Source organism: Myotis daubentonii, chromosome 3 (assembly GCF_963259705.1).
Source record: "Myotis daubentonii chromosome 3, mMyoDau2.1, whole genome shotgun sequence".
NCBI classification, from domain to species: Eukaryota; Metazoa; Chordata; class Mammalia; order Chiroptera; family Vespertilionidae; genus Myotis; species Myotis daubentonii.
The window spans coordinates 212,173,958-212,194,605 of NC_081842.1; the positions used below are offsets into that span (position 1 = coordinate 212,173,958).

Consider the following 20,648-nt stretch of genomic DNA (forward strand, 5'->3'; position numbering starts at 1 on the left):
CAACATGAAGTGATCAGGATGAGAACAACCAGCTGCTCAAGGCAAACAGACAGAAATCACTCTTGAACGGTTTCTTACCCTCGTCCCCTTAGCAGCCTGTCAATGCTGTCTCCACACATTCCCTCTCAAACCCATCACCTCTTCAATGATTACTACTGTGGTCCAAAGCCCGACAAGGTGTGATTAAAAGGGTGGGCTCTGGAGCCAGATGCCCAGGTTCATATCCTGGCTCTGCTACCTGTCTGCTGGGAGACCTCCAGGAACCTACTGAACCTCTCTGTTCACTAATTTCCTCATCTGTCGTGGTGAAATTGGATGAATTGACATATGCCAAGAGTTCAGACCAGTGCTTGGTACCCCCACAAAGTGCCTTGCCCAAAACCTTCCATGCCTCCCCTGGTGTTCAGGGTAAAAGCCAGAGTCCTTCAAAGCCATTCTGATTGTTCTCCAAGACTCTCACCCTTGCTCACTCTACTACGACCACAGTGGTCTCCTGGTTGTTCCTTGCAGGGTATAGACATCCTCCTGACGCAGGGCCCTGGCACCTGCTGTTCCTTCTGCCTGGAACTCTCTTCCCTTTTAGGCCACTTGGCTGCTGCTCTCCTTCACTTCCTTGGCCAATATGAACAGTGTCCACTCTCCTTTCCCGAACCTCTTCTACCTCTAACTCCGCCCTTTTCCTCCCCACGGCATGCCGGGAGCCGGTCCATCCTTGCTGTTTCAGGGGACCTGGCATATATGGCATACGGTTCTTAATATGTTTGCTCACCTTCTTGGCGCTGTGTTTTAACCAAGGTCACCTCTCCAAGAAAGGTTGAATCCCCAGGTAGGGATTTTCCCCTGAAGTTAGGGAGGGAATAAAACCCCTCAACTAAGTGCCAGGCGGGTAATTAATCCCTTTAACTACGAACAATCATGCTTAAACTACATAATCTTTTCTCCCTGGAATGGAGATAAGAAACGCCCTAACCTTTGTAATAGAGATTGATAGGATTAAATCAACTGGTATAAATACAGTTGTAACAAGACAGAAACACTCAGAACTTAGAACAGAATCAAGAAGACAGAATCTACTCGGAGCCTAGAGACAGAGCCTAGCGGGAGAACATGGCAAGGGATCCTGGACTGAACCTGACTACAGAGATTGGCAGGAGAACCTGACTGGAACCTGGACACTGAACCTGACTGGAGAGCCTGGACAGAACCTGGCTGGAGAACCTAGCGAGGGAACATGGCTACAGAACCTCGCTGGAGATCCAAAGCAGAACCTCTCTGGAGATCCGGGCTAGAGATCCTGGCTAGGTTGCTGATCAACTGAACACTGTCTCCGTGTCATTCCTTCTTCGCCGACTCCGTCTACGCCTTTGGGGACCCCTGGACCTGCTGGGGTTGGACCCCGGCAACGGCATATACCACCTGGCATACCATGTGTTTACTTGTCTCACTAGTTAGTTCTGTCTCCCGTAGCTAGACGTTAAGCTCCCTGAGGACCAGGACTTAGCTCTATTTACTGTGGACTCCACCGCGCCTCACTGTGCCTAACGCAGAGTAGTAGGAACTCACCCAGTACCCGTGGAACCAATGGGTGGGCACATGAAGGCCTCTGCTCTGATTCCTTGGATGTGATATTCTCCTCTGAAAATATTAATTATACTTATTGCAAAATCCTGTTCCAATTTCTCTATGAACTGTTTTCTCAGATGTAAGTTTTTCCATTTATTGAATCTCTAATTCTATAATTTGTCTCATTTTGTTGATGACTTTTTTTAAAAAATTAAGTCATTTTTGTCATTGAAACCCCCAACAGGTAAGTCTCTGGTTTTGTTTAGACGGCCCACTCTGGACAGGCCAGTGTCCTTCCACCGCTTCTCTCGGGGCTTCTGGGACCGAGTCCTAAGGAAGCCTGGGGCACAGACCAGGAGCTGTGGGCCACCTGGGGTAAAAATGAGGTGTGAGGGGTCCCCAGAGCCCAGACAGGAGAGGTAGTGGGCCGAGTGCCACTAAATGACACCAATCACTTGGCTTTGGAAGAAGAAAACTGTCCATGATGATGAATAAAAAAACAGGCTTATCAATGAATTAGAAGCATTCCATTAATGGAAAGAAAGTCAGATGCACTTACAGAAGAAAAATCCCTTCTTCCTCTATAAGAAATTGTTTTGATAGAAAATGTCTGAAAGAAATTATTAGTCCTTTCCCGAGGGCTGGCCCCCTTGGTCAAAATGCATTTCCCAGCCAACTGTGCCAGCAGCTTAACTGTGTTCCATCGAAATAAAAACTATACTCAAAACACCAACAAAATCCAGACGGGTTGGCACAAGAGGCACACGACTGCCCTACAGCTAGACTGAGTGGGCAGTCCCTCGGGGGTGGTGTTTCTGAACCCCACGTCGCTGTCCTCACCGGACTTGAATGTTGCCCAGCCACTCAAGATCTACTCCCCTTGGGCATGCTGGTTGGCGTCCTTTCCCCTTCCCACAGCTACTCCAGTGTAGGCCTGCTACTCCCCTCCCACACTCCAGGCTTCTCTCTCCTGCAGGGTTCCTCACACTGCTCTGCAGAAAGGGAGAGAGGGCAGCCTCGCTGTGGGGCCAGCCGAGATCACACCGAATAAGCCTCTGTTGAAAGAACTGTGCCTTCCAAACGCAAACTGGGTAAGGTATCAACAGCCTTCCCAGGTCCTGGCGGGAGGAGACGGGCCGAGAGCACAGAAAACAACACGGGTCGGGATGACTGAGGGAGGCACACGGGGGACCTGGGCCAGGGAGACAGAGCCTGATGGGGAAGAAGGGGTAACAGCCAGGGGGACGTGACCTTTCAGCTGCTCCACAATTCCACCAGAGGCAGGAGATGGCGGGAAGGATGGGCCAGATGCTGGAAGCTGGGAGAGACCCAGCTTGTCCCTCGCGGGGGAGCAGCGGGACTCTGTCCAGGGAGGGCAGCAGCTGCCGAGGCGCTTTGCTGAATCTCCGTTTCACATGTCTATTTGCCCCCACAGCCCTACTGAAGTACCGAGCTCCGGCTGGAGCTGAGGAAGAAGCCCTAATGATGATCTGAAATGTCAAGCGCTCCTCCGTTCTAAAAATACGCGCCCAGAATCCTTCCCAGATGAGAGAGGACAGACTTCCCTTTGATTTAGAGTTGGAAGGATGACAGAGCGGAGGCAGTCAGGATGATGAAAAGAAAGGAATAAGCCAGGTGACAACTTCCCATCACACAGAGAAGCCAACAATAGGGAATCAACAAATTATGTGCCTTGTCGGCATCTGCACCATACACAACAGCGAGACCACCTACGGCGGTCGGTTGCTGATAAAACACCGCCACCTGCTATGCCGCCCGGGCTCTTACAGGACCCTTCACTGATCTTGGAGGAAATACAACCTCCTGGTCCAGCATTCAAGGTGCTTACTCTTTGGAGAGAAAACACACACACACACACACACACACACACACACTTTGGCCTTCAATAGCAATCATTTTTATTCCACTAACTAAAGAAAGAAATGCGCTTTTACTAAACACATTGCACCTGGTATAGAAATGTCTCATTCTTTCTCAATGTGTGAGCTCATCGGCAAGGCTATCTTAGTTTCCTGTGGCTGCCGCAACAAAGTACTGCAAACCAGGTGGTGTGAGGCAGTAGCTGTTCACTCTCCATCGACAGTCATGTGGGCAGTTGGCTGGTTTCTCCTGGCTACGCTATTCCTGGCTATGTAGCCTCCAAACCTAGTTGTTGTTGTTGTTTTAAATATTTTTTTTAATTGATTTCAGAGAGGAAGGAAGAGGGAGAAAGAGATAGAAACATCAATAATGAGAGGGAATCATTGATTGGCTGCCTCCTGCACGCCCCCCACTGGGGATCAAGCCAGCAACCCAACATGTGCCCTGACCAGGAATCGATCCGTGACCTGGTTCATAGGTCAATGCTTAACCACTGAGCCACACCAGCTGGGTTAAACCTAGTTTTTAAGATGATACTGTGAATTATCAAAATCTCTAAAAAAAATTTTTAAAGGCCTTTCTACCTAAATTAGAGTGGATCTGTGTCTGCTATGGATTACTGACTGATATAGAATGACCCCAATACCGGCAAATACCCTGAGGGCTCTGAGACCTCCCTGAAGCTGAAGACAGACATTGGACTGTGTCACAGACAGCCCCACCTGGATGTCCCCCAGGTCCCTCAATCTTCCGAGACTCCAAGCCAAACTCACAACTCTCCCTACCCGTCGGCTGCTCCCATTCCCTTTATCAGGGGCCACCATTTTCCCAGTCACCTAAACAAGATCCGAGGCTCATCCTAGACTTGTCTCTCTTTCATCCCCAGTTTCAACTACTGACAGACCTACTTCCTGAACATTCCCTGAATGTTTCCCTTCTTCTTTAGTCTTCCTAATTCATGCCATAGTTTCTTGTCTTACTCTCTCGGCAAGAAAATCCATTCCTGTCCTGTCTCATTCCAGTCAACCCATACTTCACGCTTCCTCATAGCGATCTTTCAGGCACCCAAATATAACCAGGTCATCCCTGTGCTTGAATGCATTACATGGTTCCCCACCATTACTATGGTTTCAAGGTGGACGAATGGTGTGACACCTAAGGACACCTGTGGCAGAGACTGGGTAAGACTCAACAAATCCATTTTCTCTTTCTCCTGAGAACATGGCTAGCCCACATTTCCAGGGCTCTCTTCCAGTTATCAGTCAGTCCTGACTTCAAATACTGGCTTTGCTATTGTATCAGTTAGCTCTTGCTGTGTAACAAACTACCTCAAAGCTAGTAGATGAAAACAAGCCATTTAGTATGCCTTACAAGTCTGCGGAAGGACTGGTGATTCTGTTGCTCTGGGCTGAGCTCTGCTGACTTTAGCTGGGCTTGGTCCTGCGTGGGTACTTCACTACATCAGCTGGGGGCTGCCCGGTCTGTGAGGGGCTCAGCAGGTAGATTCATCTCTGCTGCATATGGTCTGGTCTTGCCTCTGCCAGCTGGCTAGACCAGACCTATTCTAACAGCAGAGGCAAGGTTTCAAGAAAGAGAAGAAACACAAAAGGCATCTTAAGGTCTAGCCTCATTCTTGCCGCCAAAACAAATCACAGGCCAGCTCAGATACAAGAGATGGGGAAAGAGCCTCTAGCTTTTCATGAGAAAGGCTTCAGAGGCATATTCAGAGAGAGAAAGTAAATAATTGTAGCCATTTTTGCAATTCAGTGAGTGCAGTTACTCACTAGATATGTGACCTTAAAGGAGTTTCCTCTCTGGGCCCTGTTTCATCCACCATAAAGCAGAGGTGAGGCCCTGGCCAGTGTTGCTAAGTGGTTAGCATGTCTTCCTACACACTAAAGGGTTTTAAGTTCAATTCCCCATCAAGGGCATGTACCTGGGTTGCAGGTTCAATGCCTGTCCCCAGTTGGGGAGCATGTGGGAAGAAACCAATCAATGTGTCTCTCTCACATTGATGTTTCTCTCTCTTTCTCTCTCCCTCTCTCTGTCTCTCTGTTTTCCTCCTTCCCCCTTCCCCTTCCCCTTTCTCTAAAAATCAATGGGAAAAAATATCCTTGGGTGAGGACTGACAACAACAACAATAAAACAGAGGTGAGTTACACGGAACTCACAAATGAGGTAGAGGTAAGGCAACACCCTCAGCAGACTGTTTGGCACACAGCAAGTACTCACTGGTCCTTCACCACCTTTAGTGTTCACATCTCCCTGCGCTGCTTACCGCTGTGCCTTTCATGTGATTGGCATATGCTCAGGAATCATCTGTTGAACAAATTAACCATGCACCTGGCTTGAACAATGGTCTTTTAATGGCTTGTCGTGTTTCTGGAGTGAGCACAAGCCTACGCTTCTCACACTTGGTCACAGGCCCATTTGAAACCATCCTGCCCAAGCCTGACATAGAGCCTTCTTAAAATACATCCACCAGCTGTTCAAACACGTCCTGTTCTCTGGGCTTGTGTAAGGGCAGGGAGCACCATTCATGTCCCTTTAAATAAACTTACTGGGGCTATCTTTCCAAAGGTGAATGCTCATGAAGCTTGCTAATTAGGGCATTTCAAACTCCCTTTTCCAACAGATCAACCATTGCCAAGAGTTATGTGAGAACTCCTCTGCTAACCTGCTTTGTTGTAGTGGGAGATTGACTGCATTAATATCACCCTTCAGCGGTTGCTTCCCACACCGACTCTGGGCTTGGTAATTTGACCTGCTTAGGCCCATGGAATAGTAGCAAACTTGATACAAGCGTAGGTTGTAAAGGTGATTTCTCTATTTCTCTTTTTTATGGACACCTGTCACCACTATGAAAATATTCCAGAGTTAGCCGGCTGGCAGGATAGGAAAGATAGCTGGAGGAGAGCGGAATCACACCAGCCAAGGCCACCTTAGTCCAGCCAGGCCCCAGTGACCACAAATATATGAGTGAGACCAGTCAAGATCAGCCATGCCAGTCCACATTAGCAGAATTACCCACTCAATCCATTGACCTCTGAAGTAAATAAAGAATTGTTTTAAACCACTTGGTTTTATGATGGTTTATTATGCAGCAGTAGTTAACTAGCACAAATCCATGCCATGATCCTCATGATCAGTTCTATCATAAGCTCCTTCTCTTTGTCTTCTACTTTAGGAGGAAAAAAAGGAAGCTCATATCCATAACCCAAGACAGGAAGACCCAATCTAAAGTTAACTATCTGGACTCTATGTCGCCAAAGTGAGTGAGTTTGTTTCAAGGCCCATCGGAGCACAGCAGCACTTAGAAGAGCCCGCTCATCATCTCGCTATTAAACTGCATTTAACTGTGACTTACTCAGCAGCCAGGAGGGAAGGAACAGGGCATAGCAGCTTGAGTTGGCATCAGGGAGATCTGATGGCTCTACTCCCAGGTCAGATTTGAATGACACTTAGCAATGCCATGCCTCAATTTACCTGGCTGCTCGGCAGGGGCTGTCAGAATTTAACGTGAATAGGAGGCCCCAAGAGCTCTGTATAAGAATTACTGCTCTAAGCATTGTTATTTTAGGGTAGTAATTATATGGCATACGTTTGGCTCTTGGACTAATGGGTGGGAGCCACAGCGTTAAAACACACACCCCAAGTAACCAATCCTAAAACTCTGATATTGGATTCCATGATGGTGAAAAAAAATATTGACAATAAAGTTACCTTTCTAATTATGTCTCATTCAGACAAACACTGGCTAACATTTCCTGAGCACGTGCCACCAGAGAAGGACCGCTCTGCCCACAGGTGACCCATAAAGTCACTAACCTGCATGGGCAGCGCTGAGACCGGACTGCTGGCCACGTTCTCCGTGGAGGCTGCAGTAAGGGCGTGCAGCCCTCACATCTCCGTTTTCCTGTCCAGAATAACTCACGTGCCCCTGCTTTCCCTCCCTCCACCTGACTCCTGTCTCCTGTCGCTCCAACAATTCTCACACCAGCCTTCTAGTGTGTGTGTGTCTCTACATCCACAGCTTCTACTAACAACAAGAAAAGACAGAGGCCCCGGTTCCTCTGTGGACACCCGCAGGCAGCGGATAAAGGATGGTCCCTCTGCTCCTCAGGGACCAGTTGGAATTTTTACTTTCCCTGAATTAAATGCAAATTTTCCAGAATAAATAATTTGCCTAGATCTTTTCAACATCCCAGGGGATCTATTTCCAGTTACCTCCTGGAGTAGCACTAAACACACACCAGTAAATTAAAGTACAAACACATGCACGAAAGCAGGACTGGAAGCCACGGCCTCTCTCTTGCTCTCGCTCCGACTCGCTCTTCGGATCTCAGCTTAAATGTCACAGAGCAAAAGCATTCGAACCCTCCTCTAAATTAGGTCGTGCTGCACCTTTAAGGCCAGTACTGAAACTCATCATTATTTGTCCACCTACATATTTAGAGTCACTCGCCCAACTAAAAGGCAAGATCCACGAGGCCCAGGGTCACTTCCTCTGTTTCCACTGTTGCTGCCTCCATCCAGCACCGCCTCTGGCACACGGAAGAGCAGGGGTGGGGGACCTTTTTCTGCCCAGGGTCATTTGGATATTTGTAAGGTCATTTGAGGGCCCTACAAAATAATCAACTTAAAAATTAGCCTGCTATAGTTGGTCAAACATTTAATTCACTCGCCCCTAATGCCTTGGCAGGGCCAGGCCCAATGACTTCTTAGTCTTTATCTGGCCTGTGGACCAGACGTTCCCTACCCCTGGTGCAGAGGCTCAATAAGTGAATGAAAAAATGAACTGATAACCAAGTGCTGTCTTCAGGAACAATGATGATTAATTGCAGGGCGTCAAAGAAAAGGATGCTGAGGCTGGAAGAGTTCCACGATCCATTAACAAGTCAGCCGTGGGTCTAAAGGCAGGGATTCTCCGCCGTGACGCTATTGACACTGGGGTGGGGCGTGTTTTGAGGGGCCGTCCTGTGCGTTGTAGGAAGTTTAGCAACATCCCTGGCCTCTGCCCAGCACGTGCGAGTGGCACCACCTCCCCTCCCCACCAACCCACACAGGTTGTGGCAATCAAAAATACCTGCAGACGTTGCCAAATGCCCCTGGGCAGGGGCAAAACTGCTCTCCTCCCCTCTCAGTTGAGAAACACTCATCAAAGGGGTGACTGATGGTTGGCTGGGTATTATTTGGGGAGGCACACAATTGACAGTATGACCATAGGACCCCGTGAGGAGAAGAGAATGTTTTGGGGCGGGGACTGCAGTATCTTTCATATTCTATTTAGAAATGTTTGAAACCATGTTCTTGGAACCCTAAACCTTCTAGGAACCTGCCAGGGTAGAGCTCAGCTTTAGAAATGTGCTTCGTATTTATTCATAATTTTGAACAACATGTGGGTACTGCTGCACATCTGGAGCCAGGTTTTCAGGTTCTTTCCCCCACAACTGCCCCTCCCTCTCCCTGGAGGGAACAGCCCTCCGGAAGTCAAGGCCTCAGAGTCACCAACCACAGGAGGCAATCAGTCGCACTTGCCTTGTGACGAGCCGGATGGAACAATATAAAAAGGGCGATTTATTAGAGTTTCAGAGCCAGTTTTCAAAATAGAGATGATCATACCCAGCCTCCTGTGCCACTCTCAGCCGAGAGAAGAGGGGAAAATGCTGGCAAAGAACTTGGTAAGCAGTAGGGCAGCGGTTCTCAACCTGTGGGTCGCAACCCCTTTGGTGGTCGAACGACCCTTTCACAGGGGTCACCTAAAGCCATCCTGCATATCAGATATTTACATTACGATTCATAACAGTAGCAACATGACAGTTATGAAGTAGTAATGAAAATAATGTTATGGTTGGGTCACAACATGAGGAACTGTATGTATTTAAAGGGCCAGAAGGTTGAGAACCACTGCAGTAGGGGGTCCTGCAGATACCAGTGGGGACTCCTCGAGCCTCCGTGGTCCCCATGGTAACATGACTTCCTCAATAGTTACCACAGGGCACTTCGAAGCCGGTCACCCGCCCATACATCCTGAGTCCTCTGTGGCGGGTCCTAGAGCACCACGCGGCACCAGGCTCTGTTCTGGGGCAGAAGCACCAAGTTTAAGTGTGTGGAATGCGCGATAGATTCACTGTTGCCTCCGCCTGCCAGCACCCACTCTCCCCTCCCGCATAGCCCGTGTCGGTGGGACTGTCCCTCAGTGTCCACGCCCTCCTATGGCCAAGCGGGAGGAGGGCCGGAGGGCCGGATGACCAAGACAGACAGGTCAGACTCTTCTCAGAACTGGAATCCACAAAGAGAGAAAACATTTGCAGCGGGTTTCTCCTGACCACAGCAGCCTGAAAAACCTGCTCTTGGGTTCTTGATCCCTAAATCGGCATAGCTGCCCTCCTTCCTGTCTTTCCCGAGATATGGGTCTTCGGTTTTTCCCCATTTGCTCCCGTTAAATGTTCCCACTGTTGCATAGACTGGAGCTGGTCTCTGTTGCCAAGAGCCTATATTCTGAAAAAAGAGCATCTCTTAGGATGGGTAGGATGGGTAGAGCCTCACCCCTGACCTTCCTTCCCTGATCTCGTTACTGTATCAGACCCCCTCACCGAAACATGGGAAACATGGACCACCAACGATCAGAACAACACACATTCTATTTTACTATCACTTGAAGTGTGTATCATTATAATAATCATTTATGCCTGACAATGCAACATAAAGGTTTTACGGTGTGAAAATGAATTCCCAAATTGCTCTTGAGCACAGCACAGATCCAGGGAAGCGATACCGTGAAAGACTGTGTCCACAGAGACTATTTCCTTCAAAAACCACCCACCTGAAGAGATGCTCTTTTTTTCAGAATATAGCAACGGGCAGGAGCTCATTGAGTGGATCTCTGCACAATAAACCCTGAGAGCAACATGCAGTATTTTGGAATTTCCTCTAAAATCCCGCCTAATGGACTTGACAAAGGTGGCAGAGGTCTCAAAAGAGGCTTCCTTTGTCTATAACCTTTTTTTAAAAATGTACTGGACACAAGCTTAGCAGGGAACGCAATTCACTTTCATGCCTCCCCTCCGTGCATCTGCGCAGGGACGGTGACTGCAGGAGCTCGGTGACCGAAGGGACTGCATCTGAGCCTGGCGACGACTGCAGGCTGAATTCTATTGTGTGTGTTTTTTTAAAAAAAGGAAATTTTAAAAGAGCAAAATGCCGGGGCAGAATGGGAAGAGGGCTTGCATGAGGTGTGTAGGAACTGCAGCTTCAGGCCTGCAGATGCTACAGCTCTGCACCTGAGATGAAAATGAGCATCGCCTTTGCAAATGCGCACACACATTACTGGAGGGGTGGGTTGGGGGCGGGGAGGTGCACTAAGACTCCCTGGACCTATCTGCTTGCCATGGTAGTGTGGGAACTAGTTGAGCTCCCTTCCCTGGCATCTGCTTCTTTCTTTCTCCTCTGACCTCTAAGAGGTGGAAACCTGATGGTGTGAGGAGACCTAAAAACACGGTAATTTTCTTAGGTGAAAACTTGGCCTCTTGGCTCTTGTTCTAATCGCGGAGTTTCTTCTCTGCTGGCCACAGCAGAGGAAGAGAGTTCTAGTCCGGGCTCTAGCCAGGTGCCGCATTTCAAAAGAGAGAAAGGAAAATCTATATGTGGGGTCCTCCTCACAGCCCCAGCCCACGCCTGTGACCTTGAGATGTCCAGCATCCTCCTGGAGCCTCAGCTTGTGCACTGTGAGGCCGAGCTGCACTCTCCCGGGCTGTCAGCAGGGTCAGACTCACGGACATGAGTGTGACGCCAACTGCAGCTCGAGAGTAACTCACAGTAATACCCACGGCCATCCGGAGCGAGGGCTGGCTTTAGAAAATGCGGGGAAGCGGGGACAACCCCAGAAATGGAGAAAGCACCTGGGAGCGTCCTCCGTGAGGAGCACTGCACCTCCGGACTCCCACGGTGCCCCTGTGCGGAGCTAACCCTCCCGTGGTCAGGAGCCCGAGCCAAGGCCCTTCTGGCGGGGCTCTGCTCCAAAGCGCCCTCCCCGTGCGAGGCCAGTCGAGGGCGTGAGCGTCCAGGCAGCCAGTCTTACTCACAGTCTATCCGTCTGGGGTTTTGTCAGAAATGAATCAGAAAGTACCATCAACTGGAGGAGTTTTCTAGGCCATTCTAGAAAGAAAACAGAAGCGCCCAAATCATATGGCGTCTCTGACCCTGGCAGGGACCGGTCAGCCCACTGGGCGCCAGGCGTGCCTCCTGCCAACCGCACCCTCCTGCTGCCTCTCCCTCTGCTGGGCAAGGGGAACGTGGGTCAGGTCTTCGGCAATTAGGCTCCCAAGTTCCCTGAACACAAATACCAGGGAGAACGACAGGTGAGGGAAGAACAGGAAAGCGAGGGGAGAAACGGGGCAGTCTCCTTGCACATGGTCGGGAAGGTTTAGTCTACGAAGGGGAAGAAGAGGAGGCTGGGAGGGAGGAGGAAGAGGGGATGGGAGGAAGGGAGAGGACAGGCTGGGGCAGGGGGAGGTGGGGAGGAGGGAGGATGAGAGAGCAGGGGGCTGAGAAGAACAGTGCAGAAGATAAAGCAGATTTCACTTCCTTCCCACCCCCCACTTGACTTTGTCAGGCCACAAGCACAGACCTGCTTAGAGATGGAGGCTGTGCGGTTTGTTTTGGTTCTTTAAAGGTTTCGTTCCTAGAGACGGGCCTTTGATTCCTTTGAATGAGGGAAGCTGAGTGTCAGGCAGAAAGCTCACTGGCTGCCAGGCCCGCGCAGCCCGGAGGGTCAGAGGACACAGACCCTTCCGTGGCCACTGGTGCTCCACGGCCTTTCAGTCAGGATCCGGCCTTGGCGAGGACGACCTACCTGCCCACAAGGCGATCTCATTGTTTTCCCAAGCAATTGTGCGGCCTTTAATAAATGATGACTTTGGGTCTTCGGGGGGAAGAAGGGGAAAACTGCCAATAGGAGATTTAATTTGCTGTCATCAACCCCTCTTAGCATGCCGAGTCACACAGTGCGAGCGAAAGAACCCGTCTCCACCGGGAAGAACTGCCTGGTTGGTGTTATGAATCTAATCACTTACGAGGCTGAGTGGGCTGGTTGGGTAGACAGAGCTCTCAGGAATCAAACCTGCAAACTGAGGTTTCAAATGCGACCTGAACGGGGTGCTTGGTTGAACTGGGGGCCTGTGAACAACACAAGGAAGGGAAGGCAAAGGGAGGCGCTCTGCCACTTCCACACCCGCTGCGGGGAAACATCTGGGGAAGGAGGAAATAATTGCCGGCCTCAGAGCTGCCCGTCTGCGATGCTCTTCCTGGTTCTGCTCTCCAGGGTGGGTTGTCAGACCTGCCAATCATCCCGCACCCCTATTATACCTGGGAGATGGGCCTGCTCTGTGCGCACCTTTTATAATCCGCAGGGTGGAATTCATGCCCGGCGATGCTTTTTGCCTTTGACATTCTCCTAAGCAGGATTTATTGCTTCCAAGACAGATGTGACTTGAATCGATTATGCCTTTCAAGCAGTCACTCTGGAAGCAGCTCTCCGGTCCCCCGGAATATTTTTTGTCTGATTCACTCAGTTTGTAAGCTGATGTCAGAGAATGCCATCCTCTCGTACCATCGAGAGTCGTTGGAGTGTGGGACTGAGCAGGCTTTTATACCAACCAAGTGAAGGGAAGTGGTTGCCACCCGTGAAGAGTGTGTACCCTGCACCACACACACCTATCGGCCGTCTAATAATACCTCAAAATGCAGCCGAGGGGAAGGAGATGCATAGAACTTACATTGACATTCGGTTGCCCTCTCACTATTGATGAGCTTAGAATATGAAATAAGTACGTTCATTCGTCTTCGGAATTGAAGTAAGAAGTAATGAAAAAATGAATGGGAAATAATTGAATTTCCAAAAATGTTCAATAAAAAGTCTCATTAAAATGAACGTATCTCTAAATGTCTACTTCAAACCTGAAAACCACACATCACCCCTGCCCCTACCCCACCCCCGCAAGTTGGGGTTCCTTAGCATTTCACAAGCTTGGCAATGGCTAATTGTACAGGAAGCATATTTCAGAGGTGCTCAGAGCCTGGGGGGATGCGGTAATGTGATTCTAATTGACTGGCCATGGCCCTAGACTCATAACCACAAATAGTGTTTCAAAAAGTTAGTGGTTTTGGAAGAAAAGAAATGATGGTGGTATTTTTAGACTAAACTAATTAGTCTGAGAGACAGGAGGGAGGAATCTTTGAACAATAGGAGGTGGGAGAAGTAGCATTCCCAGACACCAGACTACTCTCCTGCCTGACATCTATATATATATATATATATATATATATATAGGCCATGGCTGGTCAATATATATACTGACTTATTGATTTCAGAGGGAAAGGAAGAGGGAGAGAGAGATGAATCAATGAGAATCATTGAGCAACTGCCTCCTGCACACCCCGCACTGAGGATGGAGCTCACAACCCGGCCATGAGCCCTGGCCAGGAATTAAACATGACTTCCTGGTTCATAGGTCCATGCTCAACCACTGAGCCACACTGGCCAGGCTCCTACCTGACTTTCTATGATTTCCCCGTCCGCTTTGGAAGAAAATCCAACCCAACTTCCTCTTAGAGTGCATGACTCGGGGGATATCCACCATAGCCTGCTTCGTGTTGTTTTTTGTTTTTTCTTAATGATTTAAGCAAGAAAATCCTAGCAGGCATGGGTTTGGGATCAGAAGAGAAGGAGATAATAACATGTTTCCACTCAGTAATTGCATTATATTGAATATTTTAGTCCTGATAGATTTTTTTTAAGAAAAGAAAACATTTGGGACCAACACTACAGGTAAAAGTTGTCAAATGCCTTCGACACTTAGAGGGAACAGATATTTCCTTAAGCAATGCTAAACACTTCTTTTGATCCAGTTCTAGGCACCAGTCAGTTCATATGTGAAGAAGAGGAAAAGGAGGAATGATTTTTATTCTTTTAGGTTTTGCAAAACTGAGAGTTTACACAAAATCTTTGGGGATGTATTGAGATAGTTTCCTTGGCTGGGGTGTTAGCTGTAAGACTGGTCCAGGCATGGAGGAAAGGTAATCCTTTCAAGAACAATTTGCTCTTTTATTTAGCAAATTGCTCTAAATTTCCCTTTCTTCTGAGTTTCAAAATTGGCTGTTGCAGCTTCAGAATCTTTCCCTTTTCCACCAGACAGGCTTGGGGAGGAAGGAGATGCTGAATGGGCTGCGCATAATAAAGGGAGAAGGGGGAATAAAATGAAAGGCTTTGCATAATTTGGGCCATCTCAACATAGGGGCTCAGAAATTGGACAGGAGAGAAGTATACAAAAGTCTTGCCAGCTAGAGTCTTATTGGTACCAGCTCCAGGCCTCAGAATTGATTTAAGAAATAAGACATAAACGCCACCGTGGTAGAAACAAAAGCAAGAAACCACAGTTGAAAATCGGATCCAGGGTGGAACGCAGGCAATCACCAGCCATTCCGACCTCGCTGTTACTGAACAGAAAACCGGCTCAGGACGAATGCTCCAGGGAAAACTAATACAAAAATCACCAAATCCGAAGAACATTTTCTGAAACATTTCTAGGTACTGGAGAGGCAGCAATGACAATAAAATCTCGCTCAGCTTGGCTTCACTCATATAGAAAACTAGCAATTCTCTTAAAACACCTGGTGTTTGCCTGTCAACATCTCTGGAGAGACCCACCAACAAAGCCAGATGGAATAAATAGACTATTTTTTAAACATTTCAAGGAAAGAGTTCACGAGGAGAAACCTGGAAGAATAACATCTCAACAATAGCATGCAATGAGCTAAATACCTCCTGTAATTAATTTGTTGCTGGCATTAAACAAAACAAAACAAAACAAAACCAAAAAGCCCAACCCAGGACTGATTCACGTACTGGGGGCGCATCCCATGTACCAAAATATTCATTAGTCACTCGGCGATGCTGCCTGGGATAAGCATCGTTCTGCTCCAAGGCCCGTGCCAGCTCTGATGCCTGCCAAGTTGGTATGTAAATGGGTTTTCACTTTTCCAAGGCGAATGGGAGATCTGTTAAGTTCTCAGAGACAACACATGCATTATTTCTAAGCCCTAATTCTTTGACTTCAAAACAAGCTATTTTAATACTAAGCCCAAATAATACCCTATAAGAAATCCAATACTCAATATACTCAGCACAGAATGTCTGTTTATCACAAATGGCGGCTTTGAATAAGTGTGGGTATTGAACATTTTTGCACAGCTTATGCCACAAAACAACCAAGAAAGTATCCCACCGACCGTCTTGCGATTTCTTTGTTGATGGCTGTACCTGGGCGTCCATGAGGAGGTGTCTCATCAATACCATGGAACTCTTCAGGGTCTCCTTCTCTGCGGGCAGAAAGGGGTCTTTGTCCTCCTCCAGTGCCTTCGACTTGGTGACAATAAAATGGGATATCTGGTCATTTAGGGTATGCAATGATTGCACGGCTGCAAAAAAAAGAGAGAGAGAGAGAGAAGGAAAGTGGAATCACAACAGGTAACTTTCAAAGAGAAATTCGCTTTTTTTAATTTTAAAAAATATTTGTATTGATTTCAGAGAGGAAGGGGGGTGGAGAGGGGGAAGAGAGAGAGAGAGAGAGAGAGAGAGAGAGAGAGAGAGAGAGAGAGAGAGAGAGAGAGAGAGAGAACTGAAACATCAATGATGAGAATCATCAATCAGCTGCCTCCAGCACGCTCACCACTGAGGATCGAGCCCACAACCTAGGCATATGCCCTGACCAAGAATCAAACCGTGACCTCCTGGTTCATAGGTTGATGCTCAACCACTGAGCAACACCGGCCGGCTGGGCAGAGAAATTGACTATTATTTTAACGGGGAAAGTGAGAGTGTGTATATGTGGTATAAACCAGCAGCAATCAAGAACCCAATTCGTCCGCAGATCTCTTTCGCACGTGCGTTTCACAGCTAACAAATACTTCTTGAACACCTTCCAAGAGGCCAAGCCTCCATGGAGAGCCTGAGGGTGTAACTGTGAGCAGGGCCAGACATGATGCCTACCCTCATGGAGTTCCCAGTTCTGCTGGGGAAATGGAAGAGAAGCAAGGTAGCAAATACTTCTAGGATGATGACTTTTGTGGTCAGTGTGTTTATAAATCACAGAGATTAAAGGGCATGAAGGAACAGCCTGAGACAAGATTTATATTGGCGGTAATGGATTTGGCTATTTTACCTCTAAGCAGATGGCCTCCATCATCAAAGGTTATGAAGGGACAGTGGCCGTGTTTTCCAATCAGTACCATATGTGTGCTGGGAAGATTAGTTCTCTATCATTCACAGGACACTTGCCATCTGATGCATTAAAGATTTTAAGATTTCACTTATTTGTTATGCGTGTTACCTCCTTCTCTACTTTTCTACAATGCACTCAACAAAAGCAGAGATTTTGTTTATGGTTATATCCCCCAACAACTAGAACAGTGCTTAAAAAAGTAAAGGTGCCCTCAAAATACTGTTGAATTAATTTCCTTATATTCCCTTGAATTAAAATGTTCCCCCTTACAGAATTTCTATAATTTTCAGGGAAAGTGATTCTTTCAACCCAAGAATAAGTAATCCCAGGGATTCTCAGGAAAGCCACCGCACAATTCTGAGAGCGGCAGGGTTCACACCCAGGCTGAGCCCCTGCATGTAATTCCGACACCAGCACCTACCTGAGCCTCTAGCCCAGTGGTTCTCAACCTTCTGGCCCTTTAAATACAGTTGCTCTCGTTGTGACCCAACCATAAAATTATTTTCGTTGCTACTTCATAAGTGTAATGTTGCTACTGTTATGAATCCTAATTTAAATATCTGATATGCAGGATGGTCTTAGGCAACCCCTGTGAAAGGGTCGTTCGACCGCCAAAGGGGTCGCGACCCACAGGTTGAGAACCGCTGCTAGCCCGTGCACCTGGAGCAGTCCCAGGAGTGCAGTGTCAGACTGCCCAGCTGGTCAACCCCCTGTCCTTTTGCAGGTGAGGAAACTGAGACCAAGAAAGATTACTCAGCCCTCTGAGATGCTGTGGCAGTTGGTTTAAGAGAATGGACCCCAAAGCCAGTCTGTCTGGGTCTCAATCGTGTCTGCCCCTCCAACTAGCTGTGTAATCTTGGGTGCGTTACTTTGCTGTTCAGTTGGAACTTGCTGATATTAATGAGTTGCTATGTTTGTAACTGAGGTTTTGATATTAACTCCTCGTTATATAAACAAGCTAAAGATGGTCTCTGTGTATTGGCTGGTAGGTTGCTTATTTCTTCCCTGCAGACCCATTAGCTCAAAAGCCCACCAGTGCCAAACTCAAACGTTTACACATTGTTTTAACCAGTTAACTGCCATGTGTCCAAAACGGAAGCCATCCCCACACGCCACGATATTTTGAATTTAATTTAAAAAATCAATTTGCAATGAATATTATAAAAATAAATATATTACTCACAATTTGGGTGTTCTTGAATATTTTCCGTTGAAAATTCTCACGAAAAATGATTTTAAAGTTGGTCTATAGACGCTTATGGCAGGCAAATGGTTAAATGTAGCTCAAGTAAGCAGATGTTTAGCCATTTAGCGCCTTTCTGCTTTGCATGCCCCAAAAAACTGCCCAACCTCTGCTAGCCATAACTAAGATAAGCACTGGGAAAAAAGGCCCCCAGGCCACTGACCGCTCTCTGCCCCAGGGACTCCCCACTGTGCTATGAGATCCCCTAGTCACATAAGGTCCCTCTAGGACAGTGATGGTGAACCTATGACACGTGTGTCAGAGGTGACATGTGAACTCATTTTTTTTGGTTGATTTTTCTTTGTTAAATGGCATTTAAATATATAAAATAAATATCAAAAATATAAATCTCTGTTTTACTATGGTTGCAAATATCAAAAAATTTCTATATGTGACACGGCACCAGAGTTAAGTTAGGGTTTTTCAAAATGCTGACACGCCGAGCTCAAAAGGTTCGCCATCACTGCCCTAGGATCTCCCCTCTCCCCGAGGAGTTCCCTTGCCATCCTCCCCTTCCAAGAGTCTGCCCTGCACTTTGGGGCAGACTCCTGCTGTGAGGGGCTTCTCCTGCCAGCAGTGTCACCCAAGAAAGCCTGTGTGTGCTACTGCCACCTAGCGGTCATGTCTTTTTCTTTGATGAGCCCCCAGAGCCCTCCCAACATTACCCATTTGTCTATTCATCTTGGATCCCCAGTTACAACTAGTCTGGTGCTTCATGCACAATGAAAACTTAATAACTGCAAGTTTAATAAGCGGAAGAAATGAGAAGAGGGAGGAATGTCCTTCCGTGTGTCTATGTATGGACCTCTGCAAGGCATGTCACGCGTGTCTGGCTATGTGATGGGTACTTAAGTATTTGTCTGGTTAGCATCTGTTTCCCTATTCTCCTAATAAAAGAAACTCTTTCCCTTTTGTGGAAACATTCATCCCTGCCTGTGGTTCACGTAGGGCTGATCCTACTCCCAGCTCCCAGAGGTGGGCACCAAGTCCAGACCTGGTCAATCCAAGAATTTTGTCTCCCTGGCAACAGTGGTTGGTTTAGGAGCGGGTATGTGACTCAAACTCAGCCAATAAGATTTAATCCTAAGACCATTTGCTAGAGCTATTCAGAAAGAACCTCTATTCAGTCGGGATTGCTAACCAGATAGATATGTGGATTAGCTGGTGGCATCAGTCCCCATCCTCTGAGATGCTCCACCAGAAAACAAAACCTACTGAGTAAAGAGGCAAATGTCCCTGACAGACAGGGAAAGCGGTTCTTGTCCACATTGTTACAGCATCAGGGCTCAGCTATGGGCTTCTCGGTTAGGTGGGTAGTAAATTCCCTTCTCTTCATCAGCCCGTCTGAGTTGGGTTTCTGTCATTTCCAATCCAGAAGTCCTGATTACTGTAAAAGTCTGCACTTCTTCATTGCAATAGTTCTGCATGTGATTATTTCTTTAGTGCTGACTTCCTCTGGGGCAGGGTAAAGGCAATCTTAAATTCTGCCTACTCCTCCCACTGGGAGGTGCAATATAACTCCCCCCCCTCCCGCCTCCCGAGTCTCGCTGGCCTTAGTGACATGGTAGATCAACAGTAAGGGCAGAAGTGACCTTCTGGATTTCTAAGGTTAGGTCACAGGAGGACTTGTAGCTTCTGTTCATGATCTTGAACTCGCTCTGGGAGAAGCCAGCTGCCATAGAAAAAGTCTAACTAGCCCTGGCCCCCTGGCCGGTGTGGCTCAGTTGGTTGGAGCCATGTCCTGTGCACCAAAAGGTTGCCAGTTCAATTCCTGGTCAGGGCACATGCCCAGGTTGTGGGCTTGATCCCCGGTAGGAGACGTGCAGGAGGCAGCCAATGGATGTCTCACATCAATGCCTCTCTCTAAAAGTCAATTTTTTTAAAATCTTTAAAAAAACAAGTCTGACTACCCCAAGACCACCAAGCTTTGAGACCACCAAGCTCTGAGGAAACCCATATGCCTGGACTGCACAGAGAGAAAGAGACAACCAACCAGCCTCAGCTCCTCCAGCCATCCACCCAGCCTAGTTCCAGGTACGTGAGTGAAGGAGCCATCTCAAACATGTCAACCCCAGAAGACGCAACATAGAGAAAAGCCGAGGAACCCAGCCATCGCCACAACATAGGCCCTGGACACGTGGCCCCAGCCTCCGTCACTGTGCGAGTCCCCCGCCCGATGGAGCCTCAGTCACTCTGGAGCAGAGCTGAGCTGCCCCTTTGTACCACCCCCAAACGCCTGGCCCACCAGACCGGGAGCAGAGGAAGTGCTGACTCTCACCACTCAGCCAGTTGGGGGCAGTCTGTTCCACAGCCATGGACAAGGGTCCCTCCCTCACTAAACTGTAAGCCCCAAGAAACCAGCGGCAGTGTTTTCTCAGTTCTCACTCTATCCCCAGCTCAAAGCATGGTACCCGGCACACAGCAGTGCTTGAATAAGTAAATATCCGTCCAACAGAAAAAGAATGAATGAATAAGGGAAAGGAAAAGCCCAGTTCATGCCCCTGTGTCCCCTCCGCCACCCCATCACCCTAGAATCAAGCATTACCCACATTTTCCTCCATTTGGCCTATTAAAATTTCAGCCAAATAATGCTGTTTTTAAATTGTGTGATGGATTACAGAATGAAGAGCTGTATATATGCTTTCTTACCTACATGAGTTTAAGAAATTGAGTCATAAAAA

At 47.9% G+C, this 20,648-nt stretch overlaps 1 protein-coding gene across 1 annotated transcript in view; it reads right to left on the reverse strand.

Moving 5' to 3' along the window:
- The window catches only part of KAZN (kazrin, periplakin interacting protein), a 789,048-nt gene that overhangs the window by 596,103 nt on the left and 172,297 nt on the right, over positions 1 to 20,648 (reverse strand). Inside the window, exon 2 of the mRNA XM_059691208.1 lies at positions 15,764 to 15,921. Within this exon, the coding sequence (XP_059547191.1) occupies positions 15,764 to 15,921 (158 nt within the window). The remainder of the gene's footprint in view (positions 1 to 15,763; positions 15,922 to 20,648) is intronic.